At 41.0% G+C, this 26,715-nt stretch overlaps 1 protein-coding gene across 1 annotated transcript in view; it reads left to right on the top strand.

Annotated features, from left to right (window-relative positions):
- CDK15 (cyclin dependent kinase 15) overlaps positions 1-26,715 on the top strand; it is an 86,798-nt gene that overhangs the window by 35,162 nt on the left and 24,921 nt on the right. Inside the window, exons 9-10 of the mRNA XM_043445400.1 lie at positions 4,830-4,923; positions 12,393-12,456. Of these exons, the coding sequence (XP_043301335.1) occupies positions 4,830-4,923; positions 12,393-12,456 (158 nt within the window). The remainder of the gene's footprint in view (positions 1-4,829; positions 4,924-12,392; positions 12,457-26,715) is intronic.

Genomic DNA, 26,715 nt, shown 5'->3' with positions numbered 1-26,715 from the left:
AGGATGTTTTTAAAACATTTGACAGTTTGCTATTACTTTCATTATTCTCCATGTGTTGTTTAATTTACACCTTTTGTATCTGTTGCTTTAAAGACAAGAAGTAAAAAGAATATGAATATTTAAAAACAAGCCAGTAAAGAGTCTTAAAATGATAATAAAGAAATAGAGGAAAACAATAGAATAAGAAAGACTAGAGATCTCATCAAGAAAATTAGAGATACCAAGCATTTCATGCAAAGATGGGCTCAATAAAGGACAGAAATGATTGGAACCTAACAGAAGCAGAAGATATTAAGAAGAGGTGGCAAGAATACACAGAAGAACTATACAAAAAAGAACTTCACAACCCAGATAAGCAGGATGGTGTGATCACTCACCTAGAGCCAGACATCCTGGAATGTGAAGTCAAGTGGGCCTTAGGAAGTAGCACTACGAACAAAGCTAGTGGAGGTGATGGAATTCCAGCTGAGCTATTTCAAATCCTGAAAGATGATGCTGTGAAAGTGCTGCACTCAATATGCCAGCAAATTTGGAAAACTCAGCAGTGGCCATGGTACGGGAAAAGGTCAGTTTTCATTCCAATCCCAAAGAAAGGCAAACCCAAAGAATGCTCAAACTACCACACAGTTGCACTCATCTCACACAGTAATAAAGTAATGCTCAAAATTCTCCAAGCTAGGCTTCAGCAATACGTGAACCATGAACTTCCAGATGTTCAAGCTGGTTTTAGAAAAGGCAGAGGAACCAGAGATCAAATTGCCAACATCTGTTGGATTATCGAGAAAGCAAGAGAGTTCCAGAAAAAACATCTATTTCTGCTTTATTGACTATGCCAAAGCCTTTGACTGTGTGGATCACAACAAACTGTGGAAAATTCTGAAAGAGATGGGGAATACCAGACCACCTGACCTGCCTCTTGAGAAACCTGTATGCAGGTCAGGAAGCAACAGTTAGAACTGGACATGGAACAACAGACTGGTTCCAAATAGGAAAAGGAGTATGTCAAGGCTGTATATTGTCACCCTGCTTATTAACTTATATGCTGAGTACATCATGAGAAATGCTGGGCTGGAAGAAGCACAAGCTGGAATCAAGATTGCTGGAAGAAATATCAGTACCCTGATATGCAGATGACACCACCCTTACGGCAAAAAGTGAAGAAGAACTAAAGAGCCTCTTGATGAAAGTGAAAGAGGAGAGTGAAAAAGTTGGCTTAAAGCTCAACATTCAGAAAACTAAGATCATGGCATCTGGTTCCATGGGACCAGATTTTTTTGAGATTTATTTCTCACTTCATGGGAAATAGATGGGGAAACAGTGGAAACAGTGTCAGACTTTATTTTTCTGGGCTGGTGACTGCAGTCACGAAATTAAAAGATGCTTACTCCTTGGAAGGAAAGTTATGACCAACCTAGACAGCATATTAAAAAGCAGAGAGATTACTTTGCCAACAAAGTTCCGTCTGATCAAGGCTATGGTTTTTCCAGTGGTCATGTATGGATGTGAGAGTTGGACTATAAAGAAAGTGGAGCACCGAAGAATTGATGCTTTTGAACTGTGGTGTTGGAGAAGATCTTGAGAGTCCCTTGGACTGCAAGGAGATCCAACAAGTCCATCCTAAAGGAGATCAGTCCTGGGTGTTCATTGGAAGGACTGATGTTGAAGCTGAAACTCCAATACTTTGGCCACCTGATGCTAAGAGCTGACTCATTTGAAAAGACCCTGATGCTGAGAAAGATTGAGGGCGGAAGGAGAAGGGGATGACAGAGGATGAGATGGTTGGATGGCGTCACTGACTCGATGGACATGAATCTGGTTAAACTCTGGGAGTTGGTGATGAACAGGGAGGCCTGGCGTGCTACAGTTCATGGGGTCGCAAAGAATCAGACATGACTAAGCAACTGAACTGAACTGAACTGAATTCTAAAAATTCACCTCAAGATACTATTCACCAGATTTTTAAGAGATATTCATCTCATCAAAATTCTGTTTTCTTTCTTTGGCCTCGTAAAACAGCTTGCAGGACCCTATTTCCATTACCAGGGATTGAACCCAGGCCCTGGCAACAGAAGTGTGGAGTCTTAGCCACTGGACCACCAGGGAACTCCCAAAATGCTTCTTTCACACATCAAGATGTCTCTTGTACATGAGAAATCAGTAAAACACATACAGTGGACATTTTATCCAATTACTTTTTTAGCAACTGGGGATAAAGACAACCTATTGTTTGAGGGGAAGAATAAAAACCTGCAAAACTCAGTCTGATACCTCTTATTTATATGTACACAAAATTCTAAGACTAAGTTAACAGATTATTTTACACGCAAACCAAATATTAAATCATGAAAATTGTCTCTTGAAATGGTAAGATATAGTTAAATTTATATATTTTTAAAAATATATATTCTCTCCCCAAACTAGACACAACATAAAAATTATTCTTAAGCTTGTTTATCAGGAAATCTTCTTTCTCCTACACAAGATAAATTAAATACCATGTATCTACAGTCAGATGGAAAAGTGAAAATTTATCATGAAAAAGTATTAGTCACTCAGTTGTGTCCAACTCTTTGAGACCCCATGGACTATAGTTCACCAGGGTTCTCTGTCTGTGGAATTCTCCAGGCAAGAGTACTGGAGTGGGTAGCTATTCCCTTCTTTAGGGAATCTTCCCAAGCCAGAGATGGAACCTGGGTGTCTTGCATTGCAGGCAGATTCTTTACTACATTAATATGAATAATAATAAAACCATTTAAAATTAATTTCATAATAAACCTTTAATAATATGATGATAATTAATCCTGAATATTCGTTGGAAGGACTGATGCTGAAGCTGAAACTCCAATACTTTGACCACCTGATGTGAAGATCTGACTCACTAGAAAAGACCCTGATGCTGGGAAAGATTGAAGGCGGGAGGAGAAGGGGACGACAGAGGATGAGATGGTTAGATGGCGTCACTGACTCAGTGAACATGAGTTTGAGTAAGCTCCGGGAGTTGGTGATGACCAGGGAAGCCTGGCATGCTGCAGTCCATGGGGTAACAAAGAGTTGGACATGACTGAGCAACTGAACTGAATATGATGATCTATACTAAAATGTTTTACTTAAATTTTCTTCTTTATCATGCTACAGCAAAACATCAAGATGATTAAGGGAGTTTGCAAAATTATGTGTTACAGTAAAAGAGATTTGGAGTCAAAAATCAGGAAGTATTAGACCATGGGGATAATCTCTGTAATCAGTTATTTGAAGTGAAGTGAAAGTCGCTCAGTCCTGTCCGATCTTTGTGACCCCACGGACTATACAGTTCATGGAATTCTCCAGACCAGAATACTGGCGTGGGTAGCCTTTCTCTTCTCCAGGGGATCTTCCCAACCCAGGGATCGAACCCAGGTCTCCTGCATTGCAGGCAGATTCTTTACCAGCTGAGCCACAAGGGCAGCCCCTTGAAGCATTCTCAAAAAAGGTTTGTGAGAGTTAAAAACGTGTGTTACTAGCAAAATCTTACTTCTTACTGTTCCTTAGGAATTACCCTCCAGTTTGACTAAGCAGGAAAGACAATTTAAGATGCACGTGCCTGAGTGCTAAGTCATTTCAGTCATGTCTGACTCTTTGCAACCCTATGGACTGTAGTCTGCCAGGCTCCTCTGTCCATGGGATTCTCTAGGCAAGAGTACTGGAATGGGTTGCCATGCCCTCTCCAGGGGATCTTGCCAACCCAGGGATCAAATCCATGACTTCTGTGTCTCCTTCATTGGCAGATGGGTTCTTTACCACTAGCGCCACCTGGGAAGTCCTTTAAAATGTGCATTCTCTGTTTAAATCAGGATGCATTTCAGTCAGTAACATCTTAGGATAGCCATCAACCATGCTGCAGTTGTGACTACAGTTATCCTTGTATGTGTGTGGACATCAAACATGTCAGCATCAAAACTTGCTGAATGGGAGTCAGTGACTTTGAAGACAGGAGAGCTTTATATCTTTATTTATTTTTTAACTCTTAGGAACCAAATGGTTGTGGAGAATAAGTGAATCAGACATGTTTAGCAATATTTTTTAAGCTGGAGTCAAAAATATGACTTGTAATTGCAAGGTCAGCCTAGGAGCCCAGCACCAATAACTCTTAGTTCTTTTATTTTAAGAAATAAGGATTATTTTAAGAAATGCTATATCATCGAACTCCTGGACAATACCATCAAAGGACAATATCATGAATAAACACAGACATTAAACAGTCTGAGTCAAATGCTGAATGTGAGAAAGTTTGACGAGTACCTAAATCAATTTCCTTCATTTAACATTTTTCATTGTACAAGTATGATAGTTGATGAAATAATCTGTCTGATTAAATTTGTAACAGCCCTTTCAGTGAGTATAAAAGAAACATTCTGATTGTGTCATAGTTTAACTTGTGGGTTTTTTGGTTTTTTGTTTTTTTGGTTTTTTTTTTGGTTTCTTAAAAGTACATACAATAATGATGCTTCTTAGAATGATAGCTCCTTAGATTCAGTGAAAGAAGGTATTCAGTTTGGAGATTCGGTACTTTCTCCGTCTCTCATAAAATAGTTAATGAGCTTGAATGAACTAAAATGTTTGCTATCTGTACTGTGATCCTAAATGCCCAATGCATTCCATTTTAGCAAAAAGCTGCCAGCTGTTCTTATCTATGTTTAACATAGGGACTTTTTCTGCCAAGACTTTTCATATTGCATGGCCCATATTTAATTATCTTCAAAATATTTCTTAAGAGAAGAAATGCTAGTAGTTCAGTTTTGCATGTATGGTTTCCTTGAAAGTATTGGGTTGACTCTTATTTCCTTTGTTAGGGGTGCAGGCTGCATCTTTATTGAAATGTTCCAGGGTCAACCCTTGTTTCCTGGGGTTTCCAACATCCTTGAACAGCTGGAGAAGATCTGGGAGGTAAGAGAAGAATTCCTCTTAGGAAAAAAGAATATATGCATATAAAACTTTGAACCAAATTTGCATTAGAAACAAATGAAGCAGTCCATCTGCTTTGAGAGATTAAGCCATATTTTGAGGTTGTGGAAACTGTGGTGTTTGCCAGGGGCTCAAGCACCTGGGGAATGTGTGGTCAGGAACCCACCCCTTTGGTCCAATGGATGCCCTTGAATCCTCCTGCTCCCGATGACTATTACCTCAACATCCCAGGACAATTTCTGCCATTACTAATTAAACACATCCCTTCCCTGCAACCCCCAGGTCTAATTCTACCACATATTTGGCCATGGATCTTTGTCAACTGAAGATGAAACACTAAATTTTCACAGAGCCCTGATAAAACAAAATGTTAGCTTTCCATGTTAGTGTGAGAGAAATATACTACTTATGCTGCTCCTCCAAATCTAGATTTCTAAGGTGACAGGATGCTTATGTATGTGAGTTTCCACTTCTTTATTCATTATTTATCCCTCCCTCAGTTGCACCATTGGGGCTTCCCTGGTGGCTCAGTGGTAAAGAATCTGCCTGCAATGCAGGAAACCTGGATTCGATCCCTGGGTTGGGAAGAGCCCCTGAAGGCTGACATGGCAACCCACTCCAGTATGTGTTCTTGCCTGGAGAATCCCATGGACAGAGGAGCCTGGCGGACTATAATCCATAGATAGGGTTGCAAAGAGTCAGACGTGACTGAAGCAACTTAGCATGCACACGCATGCAGTTGCACATTATGTACTTCATTTTTATGTCCCTTGTAGCTTATAGTTTTGGGTTTCCCTGGTGGTTCAGTGGTAAAGAGTTCACTTGCCAATGCAGGAGATGACAGTTTGATCCCTGGGTCAGGAAGATCCCCTGGAGAAGACAACGGCAACCCACTCTAGTATTCTTGTCTGGGAAATCCCAAGGATAGAAGATCCTGGCAGGCTACAGTCCATGGGGTCACAAAAGAGTTGGACACGACTTAGCGACTCAACAACAACAGCGATAGTCATTTACATATGGCTCTCTTTTTCTGATGATTTTTAAATTGTGGTTAAATATATATATAGCATAAAATTTACCATTCTAACCACTTTTAAAAGTACAGTTCATACCATTAAATACATTCACCTTGCTGTGCAAACGTCACCACATCCATTTCCAAAACTTTTCATCCTCCCCAACAGCAGCTCTGTATCCATTCAACCAGCCCCCTATTTTCCTGCCCCTAGCCACTGGTAACCTCTCATCTACATTCTGTCTGTATGAAATTGCCCTTTCTAGGTTTTCATGTAAGTGGAATCATACAGTATTTGTCCTTTGTGTCTGGCTTGTTTCACTTAGCATAATGTTTTCAAGGTCCATCCGTATTGTAGCATGTATCAAATACTTTAAACTGGGGTGGGGAGGGTATTCCTTGTATCCTGGATTCTGCTTCCTTTCAAGTTTGCTTGTTTAAAGCAAGCATCTAGAGCATTCTTGCTAACAGCCTCCCAATCAGGTATCTTGGGAAATAATGCAAAGAGGGATTTTTGTGTGCAGATGAGGAAACGTACTTCCTCGAACTCTTCATGATTTTGATTTAATGTCACTAAACATTTTGCCTTGCAGGAATAATATAAAATTTCATTTTTGAATTATGTTTCCACTGCGGAGTCCTTCATCTATTAAAAATTTTAAGAAGCTGGGGATTTCTCTGGTGGTCCAGTGGCTAAGACCCTGTGCTTCCAATGCAGGGAGCCCAGGTTTGATCCCTGTTGAGGGAATTAGATCTCACATGTCACAACAAAAGATCCATTGTGCTGCGCCTGAGACCTGGCACAGCCAAATAAATAAAAATAAGTAAATAAATATTTGTTAAAGCTCATGTGAAAAACGCTTATATCATTTTTTTAAGTTGAATTTTACCAAATGAAGGTGAGGATAATCCTCAGGAAACTTTTAGGAAAAGGTAAGAGTTAGCTGCTAGTGTCTGGAGGGCCAATGACTCATATTTATGAAGATATTCTGTGCAAACCAGGCTAGTGCTACAGATTCATGACCCAGAAAACACAGTGGTTTGTGAATGCTAAAATAAAATGTCCTTCGTGAAATTCAGATATTTTACAGAGACTAATCACTGCCATTAAGCTTTCTTTTGGAAACATGGAGGATATAGCGGAGGAACACAGGACAAATTGGGAAACATTCACAAACTAAAAGCCATTTCAAGCCAGAAGATTTTTCTTTCTGAAAATTTCCCTGCAAGACCGATAAATGCTACCTTCCAAAAGTATCATTGGATTCCATAACATCATCTAAGCTGGAGGTAGCCTAATGTAAATAACAGCTTTCAAGTTGAACATTTGAATTCTAGCCATTTTTCAGCTACATGAACGTGTGCAAGTTACATAGTCCCTCTGAGCTTCAGTTTCCTCTTTTGTTACATGGGGCTAGTGATAATGATTTTATAACCTTGCTGTGAGAATTTTAAAAGACCACATGAATATCAAGCACCATGAGACGTAAGTGCTCAACAAATGTTGGCTGTCTTTCTCTCTCGGAGAAATTATTTTTGTAGCGATGTTTCAAAGACCAACCAAACTGTTGACAGGCATTTCCTAATATTTAACCTAATTGTTCTATTATCTCTGTTAGTTTCTTGTCCACATTAGAGGAAGCACAATTAACACTGCCTAGATCTGACCCTGCAGTGATCTTTTACACACTTAAGAAGTTTTTCGCATTCATTTAATCAGGAAGCAATATCATTGGGTACTCATTATCTTATAAGATGTTACAAGACATTGGAAAAGTGGAAAGAATAGGAAAAATGCATCATCTGTGCTTTCAACTGTTGTCCAGTCTAGGTGGGGTGATGGGTGGTACATAAGTAAATACGTGCAAAACAAACATGAACTATGTGTAGGTGCAAAAGATGTATGTTTAACTAGATAGTAAATAGCAATTATAACAGTGAGATAAGGTATACCATTAGGATATTTGAAAAGTTGTATATAAATTGGTTTTTTTAAGCATGATTTCCTGTTTTTAAATGAACTGTGTTCTTAAGGCAATCATTTTATAGTTCTTTGCATTTAGTGCAGCCCTTAGAGCATAGAGCAGAAAGAACGAGTTACGACACTTCCCAGAATCTGATGGTTTTCTAGGCATTGGTTCAGGTTTCCAGGACTGGTCTTGGTGACTGTCCCTGGCCATCTGAAGGTTGTTTTAGGTATTAATAACTCAGTAAGTGAGAAGTTTGGGCTTGTATCTGGACATAAAATACCCAAACATGAGTGATGCAACCAAAACAAGCACATCTTAACACATGGGTCCCACAGGTCTTACCCAGGAAGCCATGTTCATGTCTAACATTATGCTTATCACACTGCAGTAAATCAGAAGGACTTTATTTTGACATTTATGACAACTCATTACCAATTTAAAACTAGTAAACACATTAGAAATAACACTGGCATGATGTTAGAGTCAAGAATTCAGAACTCAGCTCTAACTTCAGGTTAGGAGGTAAAGCAAGTCTCACAACCTAACTTCTTGGGTCTTTAGTGTCTTCCGGTGTATTTGGTTTTCTGACTCCTGAAATTGTGACCTCTTTGAACAAAGTGTTATGAGAATATTGTAGCTCCTATCATTTTTAATTATAACATTCTTCTCTGTTTATTAAGTCTCCCCCTCCTCCATTTCTGAAGTCATTTCTCAAGCTTAGAGACTATGAGGTCGCACAGAGTCGGACACGACTGAAGCGACTTCGCAGCAGCTCATTGTTGAGCTTCAGACTGTGCTGATCAGGAGATAGTTCCATATTGCTTAGCTCTCTTTACTGGGCACCAGGAGGTCAGATTCATTACATCTCATTTCCCCCCCTTCTTCTGTCCAAGCAGGAAGAGACCCCAGTTTTGTTACCACATCTATAGTTTCATGGTCTGAGAACAAGGAAGAAACATATTCATCAGTGTGTTGTCTATTATACTATTACATCCCAAGTAGCTTGGAAATTCAAACACTACAAATGGCTCCTGAATTGTGTTTTACTAAAAATAGTATACATAAACAAAAAAGGAAAGCTGCTTCAGGCTCTGTGATAGTTGATGTAGGGACTAGTGGATCTCTCCCAACCTCTAATCACAACTTTTCTTTACATTTATTCTGAGATCTCATTCTTGAGAAGTCCTGAATCTTTATTTTATCTTCTTTCTGAAATACCCTTAGGTGTGTGTGTATGTTTACACCTGAATGGCTGTCATCAATTTTTGATCAATTTTTTAGAAATCTAATTCTTTCAATAAATATTTTTAGCAAATAATACCAGATGTAGCTCTAAAATCAAAATAAAATAAACTATGCAGACTTTAAAGCCATTAATCAAAATGCCTTCAGTTTCCATTTCAACAAAGGCGGAAAACAGCCTCTGCAGCCCATGGTGGTTTCAAACAGAGCACTCACTAACTGCCTTTTAAGAGCCTTCAGGGAGTGGGTAAATCAACTATTTTTGGTTTTCGGTTTCCCAGTCAGTGAAGCGGAGATTTAGTAATTTTCTCAAGTGAAAATGAACTCAATAATTTTCAAATAAAAACTGAGCATCAAATTTCCAAATAAAGGATATTGAATTTTTGTTTAAACTTTTAAAATCTCAAAGCTTAAAGCTTTTAGCACAATATTCTAAAATTGTTGGTGTCCATTGTTGGCTTTAATTACACAATAATACAAAGTAACCAACAATTCTGGTAACTTTCGCCTTAGAGAAAAATATGGATGTGGTCATTATTTATTTCCTTTATTGCATTCTTTTCATTATCTTTGCCTTCATGTCATTTTCTTTCCAGCCAACAGAAGATGTAGGGGTATTTTTGAGTCATTCTGCCCACTTGTTTACACACACATCTGTGCAAATACATAAGATGGCAGTTTAGCAAAGAAGAATTAACCCCCCATCCTTTGGCCCTCTCCCACAAAAGAAGAATTAGTCCAGTTGGTTTTTCAAAATGGATTCCAGGATTCTCAGTGTTCCCTCTGGCTCAGGGTGGCTGATAGGAAAAGCTCATAATCCTCTCAGCAGCTTTTCAATTTGTTTAGGGAATGGATCAAAGAAAGAAGCTTCTACTAGGTGGCTTAATTTTTTTTTTTTTTTTTTAATTGTATGAGGGAAAATGACACTTTGGTGTCTTTTGTTTGAGGACAAGTTTAACAGGCACTACAAAGTATACTTCTCAGCCAGAGTCCTAGTCAGCTAACTGGTAGATATTAAGAGGCTTCCAGATTCCTCATCAGTTTTTATCAGTCGAGGCTTCCCAGGTGGTGCAATGATAAAGAATCTACTGCCAGTGCAAGAGACACAAGAGACACAGGTTCGTTCCCGAGGTTGGTAAGATCACCCGGAGTAGGAAATCAGTCACTGTTGGGCAGCTGACTTCCTGCCGTAACAATTGGGCCAGGATTTGTCTACAGCATTTTACAAATGGATTCCCTAGGCTTCTTCTATGACAGATGCTAATAAAAAGACTTGTATCGAGGGATGCTTCCCAGAAGAGCTATATCGTAGTGGTGTATGAAAGCTACTCATGTTTTATTAGTGTTTCACAAAAACAATATTATTCTAGCTCCCAACTGACATTGAGCATTTATGATTATCTTAAAAGAATGGTAAGGTTTTGTCTACAAGGGAACTCAGAGTAACAGAATCGTTTAAAATCTGAAGTATTTTGACTTTAAATTCCAAAAGATTTTTCTTTTCATAGCAATTAAAAAGCAAAGCTTCAGTTTAGTAATTCAAAGCACAAGTGAGCCCTTTTTCAAGCAAATGTTGTTACTATTATGATCCACCAGTTAAAAACCAAATACTGTATTCCAAACTGCTGGGCCACAGAGAAGAGAAACAGATAAGATGAATTCAGTAGAAAACACTAGAGTTAGGTTTAGGATCATTTGTAGCCAACATTCCACTGCCTAAAGGTCAGTAATCTGAATCCCTTTTAATTTGAGCACATTGGTGAACAGCTGAATGCCCATGCTGAGGCATAATTTAAACTGCCAAGTGTCTCCCTGTTGAGATACATATATATATATACAGAGAGTTATCTGATGTAAGGCCAAGGGACACTTTGCCACTCAACGTCTTTCTATTATTTCCAAATCCAAAGATAGCATCCCAGTGTATGGTGATCACGCACTACATGCAGTAGACATACTTCGTTTTACTGTGCTTTACTTTATTGCTCTTTGCAGACACTGCTTTTTTAAAACAAATTGAAGGTTTGCAGCAATGCTGCTTGTCAGATGATGGGTAGCAATTTTTTAGCAAGGAAGCATTTTTTTTTTTTGTTAGCATTTTTTAAATTAAGGTGTGTACATTAGTTTTTAAATGAAGGTATGCACATTGCTCTGTTACACACTTAATAGACCATAGTATAGTGTAAACATAACTTCTATATATCCTGAGAAACCAAAAAATTTGTGTGACTCACATTATTACAATATTAGCTTTATTGCCGTGGTCTGGAATTAAACCCAAAATATCTCTGAGGTATGCCTGTAGATATTCAGGGATAAGAATATGACTTTAAGTAAGGTTATATGATCTGTATTAGGGTTCTCCACAGAAACAGAACCAATGGGAGATATAGAGGGGTGTGTGTGTGTGTGTGTGTGGGTGTGTGTGTGTGTGTGTGTGTATACACATGAGCCAATTCCCATGATAAATCACTATACACATATATATATATGTATATAAAATATTATGGGAATTGGCTCATGTGTATATAATATTATATACATATATAATATGTATATTATATACATATTATTTTATATACATAATAAATTTTATATACATATATATATATGTGTGTGTGTATAGTGATTTATCATGGGAATCAGCTCATGTGATTTCATGGAGGCTGAGATATGTCCTCTGCAAGCTGGGAAACCAGGAAAGCTGGTGGTATAAGTCAGTTTAAGGGGGCCACTGGTATAAATCCCATAATCTGAAGACCAAAGAACTAGGAGCTCCAAAGGCAAGAGAAGATGGATGTCCCAGCTCAAAAACAGAGACAAAAAAATTGTGCTTCCTCCACTCATTCTATTCAGGCCCTCTACCAATTGGATGATGCCACCCAAATTGGTGAGGGCAGTTCTCTTTAGTCTGTCTACTGATTCAAATACTAATCTCTTCCAGAAACACTCTCACAGTCACACTCAGAAATAATGTTTTATCGACTGTCTTGGTCATCCTTTAGTCCAGTCAAGTTGACACACAGGACCATAGAAATATACTGCAATTTTGCCTGTGAAACTACAAATGTTGGCAACCCTAAAATTTCTTTCTTGCCCACATCAGCTGGCACAATGTGACATACATCCAGCTTTTCCCTGTTCTTCCCCCATATGTCCTCCACGTCTCCACACCTGCTCCATCCACTCCATCTCTCCCCGCATCTTTCTTTGTCTTTATATAGGTGCTGGGAGTCCCCACAGAGGATACCTGGCCTGGAGTTTCCAAGCTACCTAACTACAACCCAGGTAATCTTGATTTAAGCTTCCAAAAGCTCTGTGAGTTACCAGTGTGAGAGCGCTGGCCACACGAACGAGGTATTTTCCTTTAATTGTTAACAGTGTAGACAGATTTTTTTAGACTGTTATATTCCCTGACTAATCTTTTTATGAGGAAAACATTGAAATAGTAGTTGAGGTTAGATCAGTTTTCCAACTCTGTAAAACACAAGTAACAAGCGAATAACAACTGGGAATGACTATTACTGTGGACTCCACATCCATTTCCAAACACCCAGTGGTTTGAGTGGAAAACTCAAAAGAGGGTCTCATTTTTGAGCCCGATGACTATCATTGAGTCTATTTGCTAGATTATTGTACTTCATAAAGTATAAAAAGAAAGCTAGAGGGGAAGTAGAGGTTCCCTGGGCCTAGGACAGGCCAGGTAAGATGTCTCTAGATTATACAAGAATTCATTCACTGTCTCTAGACCTAACACTTTGTCATTTTCTGTCACATATTTGGTCCTCCAAGACTGGCTCCTAGGGGTGGATTTGGAAGTGTTGCAAATATTCCAAGGAGGATGTTTTTGAGAAATGGTCCCAAGGACATGCCAGAGAGGTCAGATTACCCAGTTGTCACTTCAAGGACATTGAAACAAAAGAGAGGAGGCAAGCAGTGAGCTATAGGATGAAGGACCACATCATGGCCATACCAGAGCTGGACCCTTACAGGCAGGATTAAAGGGGAGGTAGATATGTACCATGCCGGAGACCTGGGTTTGATCCCTGGGTTGGGAAGATCCCCTGGAGAAGGTAAAGACTACCCACTCCAGTATTCTGGCCTGGAGAATTTCATGAACGGTATAGTCCATGGGGTCGCAAAAAACCAGACACGACTGAGCGACTTTCACTTTCACTTTCAGATATGTACACGATTAGGAGAATGTGGCCCGGGTTTGCTTTCCCAGTCTTGATATCCTTCCATTGTCCCATGACTAAAAATGGAATTTCCCCAAATTGTTGTCATTGCTAACTTTGGTATGAGGTTATCCTGGAGGGACTTTTATGAGAGTAAGAAATTGTAGGAAAATTTAAAAAGCAATTAAAGTGGAAAACAAAAGACATAGGAGGCTAGGAATTTTCTTTTTTCCTCCAGCATCTAATACTTTCACTCAAACAGCTGTACATAGGGTTCAGTCATCTCGAACTGACTAGGGTTATGGAACACCTACAGCAGCTAAAGACCAACTCTAAAATCATTTCAGTTGCTTTGTGAATGATCTATATGCATTGCTAGATGGGGTTTGGGTCATTTACAAATAGTTTGCCATTTATAATTAGCACTTGAGAAAAATGTCACTCTCTCACCTCAGGGCTTGGAATAATGCCTTTTCCATTTGGTCTGAGACAGAGAGAAAAGAGACCAGGCTTTCAGAGAGATGATGGTCCAGCTGACAACAGAGCCTATCTCCAGGTGCTTCAGTTTCTAGGAGAACCTGGGTCGCATCTTTTTCCACCCTGCCTGTACCCCCTCCCTACCTACTCTGCTCTCCAGGTGAAAATGGGACCCCTCAGCTTCCTAACGTAGGTGCAGGCAGAAGTTTAGGGTCACAGATGGGTTGTAGAAAATAATTGGAATGATCTCAAGAGAAAGCTGTCACGGTGAGCATATGCTATTCCTTCAAACTTGAAGTATTTAGGTTTCAGGTTGATTCCAGCAATAAACAGTGATCCTTGGTGAGAACAATAATGAAAGGAACTTGTCCAAAATGCTTTCCTGCCAGATTCTGTACTAAATAAGATAACTGGGTTCCAATAAACCAGCGAGAAATATGTTGCATTTTTCATTTTGTTGTCATTTCAAAGTAATATGCAATTTTTTATTTATGAAGAGAATTCTCCAGGCCCAGCATCAATAGGGTTCATACTCTGCATTGTTTTTCTAGTAAGGATTCAATTTAATTCAAATAAGTCAAAAATTTTTGAGCACCTACTATCCGCCAGGCATTGTGTTTTATGTTGGGCCTGCATAGACGAATTCGGCACATTCCTGTATCTCTAAGAGGTTGGGTTTGTAATCACTCAACTGCAGTCTTTCACCAGCTCACCTTATGAGAGGGTGCTCATTTGCAAACCCCACTTCCATGGGCTTGGACAGTGTATAGACCATGGGCCCAGCTAGGCTTATGGAGGGAAGCAAATTGTAACGTTAGTCACAGCCAAGATGTGTAAACTTGAGCTTGTAAATCTTAGAAGTCCAGCATATCCTGAGCGTGGGGTCAGTGCTATTGATAGGTCAATCATAAGGAGTATGTTTTAAAGCAACCACCCACATATGTGTTCCAGGAACATCCCCTCTGTGAATTAAGAAGTCCCTTCAAGCCATCCCCCACCTATGCCTATTCACAAGCCATTGCTGCTACCTGCAGGCACTTGAGCTCCAGTGATTAAGGGACCAGAATAGGGGATGGGAGCCAGATCACAGAGAACTCTTAACACCATTCTTGATGAGATTTCCATCCCTTTCCTTTTCATTCCATGGGCCCCCAAACTTTGAATTCAGCAGTACAATCACGCTGAGGGAGCTGGAGAGCTCAGGGCCTAGAGAACCATCCAGTGTCCATTTGTGTCCACTCTGACGTTTCCAGACCTTGTCTGGACTATGTACAAACAACACAGTTTCTGTTTATACAGGTTTTTTAAAAAACACCTGGTGCTGACCCAGCTGGACAGGTTTCTCTGACCAGTCCCCTCTTTTCTTGGGGTGCTGATGAGCAGGGCTGTCAGTTTTCTCACCATCAACTCAGACTCCCTTGCCAGGTTAAATCTGGCCGAGGAAAGAGAGGCATATAATTTTATACCCTAGTCTTTCTTTCCTTCTTTCTTTCCTTCCTTCTCTCCCCCACCCCCACCCCCCATTTTAAGCAAGCTGGCTGAGAACTCTGTGTCTTCCACTTCAAAGGGCCAGTTGTCTTATTTTGATGTGGGCAGATTGAGAAGTAGGCTTTGAAAAGTAGGCTTTTTTTGTTTAATCTTTTCTCCTGGGATAGCTTTCAGAGCAATATATCCAAGTGTCAGTGAGGGGGTTCTGACGAGCACGGATTCCCAGACTCTCAGCAGGATCATTCTCTAACAGAAATATAAAAGTGAAATATTAAAAACCCTGGGACGTGAACTCCATCTGCGGAGTAGCCAGTCTTGCCTTGCTTGCACCATGGGAAAAAAAGATCTCCTTGAAAAAAGAGGGAGGAGAAAAAAAAGTGCTTTGAGTAAGAGGTTTACAGGTTTAGTAGAGCATAGTAACATCCCCTCAAAGAAGTGGGTGTTGCTCCGTGACCCCCCAAAACGCTCCTCCTTTGACTCAGCCGCCAGAACACTCGCCCTCCCCGGCAACACACCCCCTTTTCACATGCTAACTGAGGCGCCTGTGATTGGCTGAACAATAAACTGGTCACACTTGCTAAAGGCCTGCCATCTTGCACACAATCAGCCAAGACACATTAATCAAACTGGCGGGAACAGGGGTCTGTGCTGGCCTCCTGCACGGGGGGAGGGGAGAAGTTCCGTGACCCTTAGAGAGAGTCCACAGGAAGCAGTGATAAAGAAGGCATGCTGGAGAAAGTCTGAAAACGCTTAAAGCCCCAACTGATGCCATGTCTGGGACGCACTGGGTTTTTGACACAGAGGATCCCAGAAGCTTAGCGCAAACTGGGTATTGGTCTTGACTGAAGTCTGCCAATGCAACAGTAGTGTGAATTTAAAGGGTGGACCCCTATAGGCATTCTTACAGAGCTTTCTCAGGCCTCTTAGCTTCCCCTCCCGCTCCCAAGAAAATGACCCTCCCCTTTTTAGTCTCAAATACTTTGGGCCCAACTGGACCTGGTAAGAATAAAATGTACGTAAGGGGTAGAGATCCCTGGGCCGGGAAGATCCCTGGAGAAGGAAACAGCAACACCCTCCTATACTATCGCCTCAAGAATCCCACGGACAGAGCCTGGCAGGCTATAGTCCATGGAGTTGCAGAAGTGTCGGACACGACTTAGCAACTGCATGACGACAGCAAGGAACGATGGACCTTTCAGGAATAATTAAGAGAAAGTATTGACTGGCAAAGTATTGGTCCTAAACTAAATATTTGGAGGACATTAAAAAGAGTTAATTTTGAGCGGAAGAAAAAAGTTAACATTTGTACTTTCAGGGGTAATGTCTTCTGACTTTTCGAAATTCCCTTTAAAAAGCTCTGCCAATGGCAGTATAGAGCCAATAAGATCATACCTTAAAGACCAGTTTGCTAGAGGCTCACATAAGGCTTTTAAGAGAATCAACTAAATATTTAGACATTTCTTAGGTAAAGTAAACGGAGGCCTTACGCCTCTGAACCTTGTCCAGTCACCATCTCGTTAGATGCAAAGATCCTGTGATAAAGAAAAACTTTTTTTCTGCCCACATGATTGCAGCCCAGTTGTGGTTTTTTAATGTGTCATTGATTGTTTCATCCAACTCCTTTTGCTCCCCTGAAAGGGTCTGTCGTGGCTCTGTTTGCTTCCTTAAACATGGTTTTTGAAAGCACTCACGCTGTGTGAGCTCAAATCCTAGCATTAATGTACTGCTGGGTTCATTTCACCACGCTCAAAAGCGCCTAGTTTAAATCCCTCTCAATTCCATTTGAGGCACCAGAAGACTTTATCCTTCTCCACTAATGGTTCCAAGTTTACATCTAGATACTGGGGGTCAAGGACAGGAGAGGATTTAGAAATAACAGTGCATGACATTAGTCAATGCATTTGCCAAATTGGCAATTAGTTCCTGATGTGCGTGCAAAGCATTTTATTCCTGTCTCTTTGATGCCTGTTCCTGTTGAGAAGGGAATAGAATCCACAGAGGCCTTCAAACTTTTAAAGAAATATCTGCTGAAAATCATGCCTGATTTGTGACATGAGCTCAGCTGCAGGGAAGCATCCGGGATTATCCTGGTTCTTTCAGCCCCAGGAAAGAACGCCCCACATGGAAAGACTTTCCACTGGAAGAACTTAGTAGAAATCAAAAGGCAGGAAAGCAGTTCTAAAAGCCCTGCAGGGACCCAGATTCAGATGTCCTATAAACGATAAGCAAATGGATCCTGCTGACACCTAGTTATTTTCAGTACGTCTGCTTTTTCAGTTTTTGACCACCAGGTGGAAGCAAGAAATAACATGGACGGAATACTGGCATCAGACAGCATTAAAACACAGCAATCTAGCCCCACCCTGGGAATGTTTGCTTTTGACCTGAAATCCAGCATAAGCGTTTCACTTCGTGCAACACCACTACAGGACAGAGGATGATTAAGAGTTTAAAATGATCTTTGTCCGTGTTGCGGTGACCAAGAGCTACCATGCTTTGGGCTCAAAGGGGTCTGAGTATGTCTTTGTGTGTTTGCCGTGAACATCAGCATCCACTCGATTCAATGAACTGTCAGACAAGGGAGTTCCTCAGTGGGCTGAACTAAGGGGAAGGATACTGATAAGAGATTTCAATTATCGGCATCAATTCCAGGAGTGGTAGGTCCACGATCCATCTGGCATCCTCTGGGGGTGCTTGAGGAAGTTATTCTTTTCCAGTTCCCTAATCTGTAAAAATGAGAAAGATCCTATGATTTAAGATATGTTCCCCCTGGGTTGGGAAGATCCCCTGGAGGAGGGCATGGCAACCCACTCCAGTATTCTTGCCTGGAGAATCCCCATGGACAGAGGAGCCTGGCAGGCTACAGCCCATGAGGTCGCGAAGAGACAGAGAGGCGAAGCACAGCATGGCATAGCGTACTGTCTGCTGGGGTCCATGCTGGTCCGAACAGCACAGTTTTACACCTGAGGAAAGAGAAGCTTTCTCCCAGGTCCATCCAGAAGCATTTCCTAGGCTGGGAAATGGGTCCATCCAAAGCCAAACCTTGTTCTCCTTCTAATGACTATGTTATGTCCCTGTCTCATTGTGCAGCCAACATAATGATTTGATATATATATATTGCAAAATGATTAGCACCATAAGTTTAGTTAACATCCACAATGTCTAACTTTTAGGCAGTGCCCAACAAAAGGTAGTTCCCATCCTTTTTTTTTTTTTTTTAACACAGTGTGGAAGTTCATTGAGCTGCTCCGTGACCCGCCGGGGTTTGGACTCAGTGACGGGTACGTGAGAGACGACGCTGTGCCGGTTTTCTGTTTGCACGGGTTCCCAGTTGCTCAGTCGTGTCCGACTCTTTGCGATCCTGTGGACTGTAGCCGGCCAGGCTCTTTTGTCCTTGGGATTCTCCAGGCAAGAGTACTGGAGTGGGTTGCCATGTCCTCCTCCAGGGGATCTTCCCAGACCAGGGATGGGACTCACATCTCTTATGTCTCCTGCATTGGCAGGCGGGTTCTGTACCACTCACGTCACCTAGGAAGCCCCTTCTTTCTGTTTAGCTCCCTTAAAACCCTTGACTTCCTTCTAGATGTCAGACACACCTCCTAGGCCAGAACTGATTTGATTTTTGCTTGCTTGGGCTTAAACATTGCCTGAATTTACACACTCTAAGAGTTGACCTGCCATTTTCCAACACCTACCTGAGTCAGTCTGAGCACATAAGGCTGTCCCTTCTGGTGAAGGCTCTTTTCTCCTCACCTTGAACCACCGTGAGACACCAGCCCATGCTGTGGCCACAGGGCTCTCCCCCTGGAGACCTTTATTATCTTCATGTTGGGTGTCCAGTAAGGACTGCTACATCACAGACGGCAATCGTGTTGTCGTTGTTGGTTTCACCTAAATCTTGATACAGTGGAAAGAGCACTAAAGGTTTCTGCAATGCAAACCTGACCACTTCCAGTGTCTCTAGTATCTTACACTTGCCCATGTAACTGTCACATAAGAGTAAATAGATATCCGTTAAATGAAATCAATAACCAGAAGTGAGGAAACCTGGGTTCCAGTTCCAACTGTATCCTCTGAACTAATCATCCTTGTTCTGCCTGCTTTATCAAGAAAGTACATGTAAGTTACTATTCACCTTTTGCTGGGTAAAATAACTGTTGTTTATCTGCTAACATGGTTAGCAGAAGGAGAACAAGGTTTGGCAGTGGACTGACCCATTTCACAACCTAGGGAATGCCTCTGTGTGGACCTGAGAGAGAGCTTCTCTTTACTCAGGTGTGAAACTGTGCTTCTCTGACCAGAATGGACCCCAGCAGACAACATAAGTTAGTATGAGTTAGGCACTTTACTGTAATACTGAATGGTTTGCCTTGGAAAAGACCCAAGATCATTCTGTCATTTTTGAGATTACACCCAACTACTGCATTTTGGACTCTTTTGTTGACCATGAGGGCTACTCCATTTCTTCTACAGGATTCTTGCCCATAGTAGTAGATAGAATGGTCATCTGAATTAAATTGGCCAATTCCCATCCATTTTAGTTCACTGATTCCTAAAATGTCGATGTTCACTCTTGCCATCTCCTGTTTTACCACTTCCAATTTACCCTGATACGTAGACCGAACATTTCAGGTTCCTGTGTAGTATTGTTCTTTTACCACGTCGGACTTTGCTTTCACCACAAGACACATCCATAGCTGGGCATTGTTTCTACTTTGGCTTAGCCTTTTCATTCCTCCTGAGAAACCTGTATGCAGGTCAAGAAGCAGCAATCAGAACCGGGCATGGAACAACAGACTGGTTCCAAACTGGGAAAGGAGTGCATCAAGGCTGTATGTTGTCACCCTGCTTATTTAACTTTATACTGAGTACATCATGCGAAATGCCAGGCTGGATGAAGCACAAGCTGGAATCAAGATCACTGGGAGAAATATCAATAACCTTAGATATGTAGATGACACCACCCTTATGGAAGAAAGTGAAGAGGAACTAAAGAGCCTCTTGATGAAAGTGAAAGAGGAGAGTGAAAAAGCTGGCTTAAAATTCAACATTCAAAAAACAAAAGTCACAGCATCTGTTTCCATCACTTCATGTCATATAGATGGGGAAACAATGGAAACAGTGACAGACTTTATTTTCTTGGGCTCCAAAATCACTGCAGATGGTGACTGCAGCCATGAAATTAAAAGGCACTTGCTCCTTGGAAGAAAAGCTATGACAAATCTAGACAGCATATTAAAAAGCAGAGACATCACTTTGCCAACAAAGGTCTGTCTAGTGAAAGCTATGGTTTTTCCAGTAGTCATGTATGGATGTGAGAGTTGGACCATAAAGAAGGCTGACCATTGAAGAATTGATGCTTTTGAACAGTGGTGTTGGAGAAGACTTCAGAGTCCCTTGAACTGCAAGGAGATACAACCAGTCCATCCTAAAGGAAATCAACCCTGAATGTTCATTGGAAGGACTGATGCTGAAGCTGAAGCTCCAATACTTTGGCCACCTGATGTGAAGAGCTAACTCCTTGGAAAAGACCCTGATGCTGGGAAAGATTGAAGGCAGGAGGAGAAGGGGACAACAGAGGATGTGATGGTTGGATGGCATCACTGACTCGATGGACATGCGTTTGAGCAAGCTCTGGGAAATGGTGAAGAACAGGGAAGCCTGGTGTGCTGCAGTCCATAGGGTCGCAAAGAGTTGGACATGACTGAGCAACCAAGCTACAAGGCACTTTATATACATAATTCTACTTGGCTTGACTACAGCCCTATTGGATAGGGGCAGTTTTATCATTTCTACTTTATAGATGAGAGAGCTGAGGCTTGGGGAGGTATGAGCTTTGCCCAGGGTTACCTGGCCAGGGTGACCCAGAATATCCAATCTGTTGGACTCCAAGTTGGTGCTCATAGGTAATTCCATAAGCAAATATGATTTCCAAGGGCAAATATAATTTGGTAATAAAGCAATGCCCTAGGCTGGCATTAGCCAATAACATTTTTCCATGTTCATTTTCAAATGATTATGTCCTTTAACCCAGATTTGCTTTTAGAATCTGTGAGCTTGGCAACATGTTTCTGGAGTGTAATGTGAGTGGAACCCCTGCCCTGGGACCCCAGCAGGCAACCCCTCCACCCCTCACTGCAACTAACGAATCCACGATGTTCACGGAGTCTGAACCACCATCAGACTCATCTCTGTCACACTTCTGGAGTGTGGCAAAAGCTCTTGGGAGTTACAATTAACATCTTTATTAACCTGTCCCCCAAATAAGGCAGTGAGATTTGTTATATACATGGCCCACTTTGATCTTCATTAATAGTCTCTACATTTATTTTTAGTTTTCTCATCTTTAATTTATTTTATTTCAATAATTAGTTTTTTTTTGGGGGGGGGAACTGGATGATCTCAAAGTAATTAAGATTATGAAAAATTGCAAATGAAAGAAAGCAGGTTGAAAAGAATCTTTTTCCAAGTAACATCCTGCTGTGTTTCTTCCCAGTTCAAGAAAAAAGCCTTAAGGTCATAAGTATCTTGGATCTGGTTCAAAACAGGCTCCTTCCCCATAGCCAGTGCCTGGCATCATGGATCTCTGTAAGATATACAGAGGGAATCACAAGTGGGCTGTCTTGAATTACTTTTACATTTTAAGAATAAGATTTAGTAAATTTATCTCATTTTCAATTTTTTCACCCAAGCATCAGTTTTTCATTTGTTCAACAAATATTTATTGAATGCTAGATGCTGGGACTGGGATTCAGAAGTAAATAAGACATTGATACCTGCCTTCAAGGCATACAGTCTAGAGGGAGAAACAAATAAATAATACAGTGTGGCAAGTATTATTATATCAGGGTCCCCTGAGGACCTCTAGGACCACTAGGAAAAAATGCCTTGGTTGTCTGGGGAATCTAGGGACTGTTTGGGAGAAAGGGACATGCACAGGGTTTCAAGAATCATGAAGTGGGCTTTCTCTACGTGAGCAAGAGGGGAAGGACATTCCAGACAAAGGAACTCAACAGAGGAGGAGGGAAGCAGGTTTACTAAATGTAAAAGCAGGTAAATTGCTCAGGGAAGCTAGAATGTTGGCTTTGTGGTGACTATTACTAGAGGTTGGGGCTTCCCAGGTAGCTCATTGGTAAAGAATCCACTTGCTAATTCAGGAGACAGGTTTGATCCCTGGGTTGCAAAGATCCCCCGGAGAAGGAAATGGCAACCCACTCCAGTATTCTTACCTGGGAGATCCCGTGGACAGAGGAGCCTGGGGGGGCTACAGTTCATGGGGTCACAAGAGTCAGACACAGCTTAGTGACTAAAACAACAATTGCTGGAGATTAACCTGGAAGGGTAGACAGCAACCAGATTGGAAAATTATTTGGAAACATCCTAAGGATTAGATTTGACTGATAAGCAAAGGGAAGGCATTGGATGGTTGTTAGTAGGGAAGAGATATGGCAGGATTTAAATTTTAGAAAAAATTGCTTGGAAGGCTTTATGTAGAGTTAAACTGGTGGTAGTCAGTATGGCATGCTCTAGATTCTGGATGATAAGTAGGAAGTGTCAACCAGAGCAGTGGCAATGGATGAGGAATGTTGGAGCAAATCTAAAAAGCAAGAGGGTGATACAGTCAAGGGAGGTTGTAGCTGACTGGATTTGACCTGTGAAAGAGAAACTGAAATCCAGTGGGTGAGAGAAGTATAGTACCATTTACTGGCACAGGAAACAAAGTGAGGGAGGAACAGATTGTGGGGAACATAATGAGTATAAGCTATCTGTGAGACCACCAAGTGGAGATATCTAAAAAGCAATTATAACAGAAAGACAAGCCTGTGGGGACCTCCCTGGTGACCCAGTGGTTAGGACTCCGTGTTCTGACTGCTTAGGGGCTGGGTTCTATCCCTGATAGGGAAACTAAGTTTCCCACAAGCCATTCAGCATAGCAAAAAGAAAGAAAGAAAGAAAGAAATAGAAGCCTGTGATTGTAAGGGTCTAATATAAAAATACAAAATTGGAAGTCATCTGCTTAAAGTGGTATTTTTAACTCCAGGTGTGAATTCAGTTGCCCAAGGGAGAGTATGTAGAGAAAGACTACAATGCAATTCATGGGAACCAATACTGAAGGACCTGGTAGAGGGAATGGGTTCTTTGAAAGCTGAGAAAGAAGAGCCAGAGGGTCTGGCAAAGACCATGATCCCATGAAAATCATAAATTAGGGGAGTGGCTCAGACGGTAAAGCGTCTCTCTGCAATGCAGGAGACCCGGATTTGATCCCTGGGTTGGGAAGATCACCTGGAGAAGGAGATGGCAACCCACTCCAGTACTCTTGCCTGGAAAATCCCATGGACGGCGGAGCCTGGTAGGCTACCTTCCATGGGGTCACAAAGAGTTGGACACGACTGAGCGAGACCTCCAGTACCAAGTACCATGTCTGTGCATTTCCAGCACTGAACACAACAGCTGCATGCGGGGGCTGTAAACATTTGTAGAGACTACAGGGGAAATGATACATGTTGCCAAATGATGCATCATTAAATACCATAAACACCGAATAGCATGATCAAGCTATAGTTCAAACATCGACTTTGAAGGTGGACAGACATTAAACGGAGCACTGCCTCCAGGAGAGGGGAGACTCCTGACACCTTCTGTCTCCTCCACCCTCTCCATCCACGCACCAGGAGCAAAGCCTAGCTTCCCCTTCTGCCATACAGAACATTACCTTAGGAACAGGCTTCTGAGGATGGAATACTTTCTTAGAGAATCCACAAAAAGTTTTGATGCACGGTTAGAATAGTGGGTGGGGCTTCCCTGGTGGCTCAGGCAATAAAGAATCCGCCCACAATGCTAGAGCCCTGGGTCTGATCCCTGTGTTGAGAAGATCCCCTGGAGAAGGAAACGGCTACCCTCTCCAGTATTCTGGCCTGGAGAATTCTATGGATTGAGGAACCTGTCAGAGGACCTCTGACAGTCCATGGGGTCACAAAGAGTTGGGCACAACTGAGCGACTTTCACTCTCTCTCTCTAGAATAGTGGTAAGCCTCCAATGCGGATTGAAGTGCCAAGTAGCGCCCTGCATGAGAGCACTGACTTTTGGCGTCCCAGTGATACTCAGAGAGGAATTGAGAGCCTGGTAATGCAAAGCCAAGTTCAGACGTCTTGAGCAAAAGACTAAGGCAATTTCTAAGCCAGCCGTCTGAGAAAGGAGGGCGAGCAGCTGGGAGGATGTGAGTGTGTGTATATGGGCTGAGGCTGAGGGTGAGATAGAAGAGCTACAGATTTTTTGCAAAGCCACTTTAAAGTTCCTGCTGGAGATACCCAAATAAGGCTAACAGCATTATCAACTATCTAAATATATGATATCTTAAGAATGCATTGGTTTTGGGAAATTCCAGAGGTGTAGATCAGTAGACCGGGCTATAAGATAAGCATAGGGTAATTGTGCTAAGACTATAGTAACTAGAAAATGTTTCACTTTGAGCTAAGGCTCCAAATGGTCATAGTGATATTTTATCAACCAACCAACAAACCTCTATTGACTTGAATCACTTGTGAAATGAGCTTTCTTAAAGGTTTATGAAAAATGCATTATTTTACTGTGGTAGCAACAGTTGGGCCCTCATTTTACTTTTACTCCATTCAGTTGGGAAATTAAAATGTTCAGCTTTTATTTATTTATTTATTTGCCACTTTATTTTTTAACTGAAGGATAATTGCTTTACAGAATTTTGTTGTTTTCTGTCAAACATCAATAAGAATCAGCCATAGGTACACCCATGTCCCCTCTCTCTGGAACCTCCCTCCCATATCTCTCCCCATCCCACCCCTCCAGATTGTCACAGAGCCCCTGTTTGAGTTCCCTGAGTCATACAACAAATTCCTATTGGCTATTTATTTTACATATGGTTTGTAAGTTTCTATGTTACTCTCTCCCTATATCTCGCTCTCTCCCTATATCTCACTCTCTCCCTCATCCCCTTCCCCCCATCCATAGGTCTGTTCTCTATGTCTATTTCTCCATTGCTGCCCTGCTAATAAATTCATCAGTACCATCTTTTTAGATTCCATATATATGCAGCAGTATACAGTATTTATATTTCTCTTTCTGACTTACATCACTCTGTATAATAGGCTCTAGGTTTGTCCACCTCATTAGACATTGAGGTGGCAACTGACTGCATTCATTTTTATGGTTGAGTAATATTCCATTGTCTATGTATGTACCACAGCTTCTTTATCCATTCATCTGTCAATGGACATCTAAGTTGCTTCCATGTTCTAGCTATTGTAAATAGTAACAATGTAAATTACTATTGTAACATTTATATTACTATTACAATTACTATTACTATTACAGTGTATTACAATTACATTACCATTGTAACATTACTATTGTAACAATGTAAATAGTAACAATGTAAATGTACATGCAATTCAATGTAAATAGAACATTGAGTTACATGTGTCTTTTTCAATTTTGGTTTCCTCAGGCATATACCTAGGAGTGGGATGGCTGGGTAATATGGTAGTTTTATTCCTAGTTTTTCAAGTAATTTCCATACTGCCTTCCACAGTGGCTGTATCAATTTACATTGCCACCAGCAATGCAAGTGTGTTCCCTTTTCTCCACACCCTTTCTAGCATTTATTGTTTGTAGACTTTTTGATGATGGCCATTCTGACAGATGTGAGGTGATATCTCATTGTAGTTTTGATTTGCATTTCTTTAATAATAAGTGATGCTGAGCATCTTCATTTATTTGCTATCCATATGTATATCTTCTTTGGAGAAAAGTCTGTTAGGTCTTTTTCCCACTTTTTGATTAGGTTGTTTGTTTTTCTGGTATTGAATTGTATGAGCTTGTATATTTTGGAAATTAATTCTGTATCAGTTTTTTCCTTTGCTATTATTTCCTCCCATTCTAAGAGTTGTCTTTTCACTTTGTCTGTAGTTTCCTTTGCTGTGCAAAAGCTTTTACCTTTAATCAGGTCCCACTTGTTTATTTTTGTTTTTATTTTCATTAGTCTAGGAGGTGGGTCATAGAAGATCTTGCTTTGATTTATGGCATTGAGTGTTCTGCTTATGTTTTCTGCTATGAGTTTTATAGTTTCTGGGCTTACATTTAGGTCTTTAATCCATTTTGAGTTTATCTTTGTGTATGGCATTAGGAAGTGTTCTAATTTCATTATTTTGCATGTAGCTGTCCGGTTTTCCCAGCACCACTTATTGAAGAGGCTGTCTTTGCCCCATTGTATATTCTTGCTTCCTTTGTCAAAAATAAGGTACCCATAGGTGCACAGGTTTATCTCTGGGCTCTCTGTCTTCTTCCATCAGTCTGTATTTCTGTTTTTATGCCAGTACCATACTGTCTTGATGACTGTAGCTTTGTAGTATAGTCTGAAGTCAGGAAGGT

Source organism: Cervus canadensis, chromosome 24 (assembly GCF_019320065.1).
Source record: "Cervus canadensis isolate Bull #8, Minnesota chromosome 24, ASM1932006v1, whole genome shotgun sequence".
NCBI classification, from domain to species: domain Eukaryota; kingdom Metazoa; phylum Chordata; class Mammalia; order Artiodactyla; family Cervidae; genus Cervus; species Cervus canadensis.
This window is presented reverse-complemented; position numbering and strand designations above follow the sequence as displayed.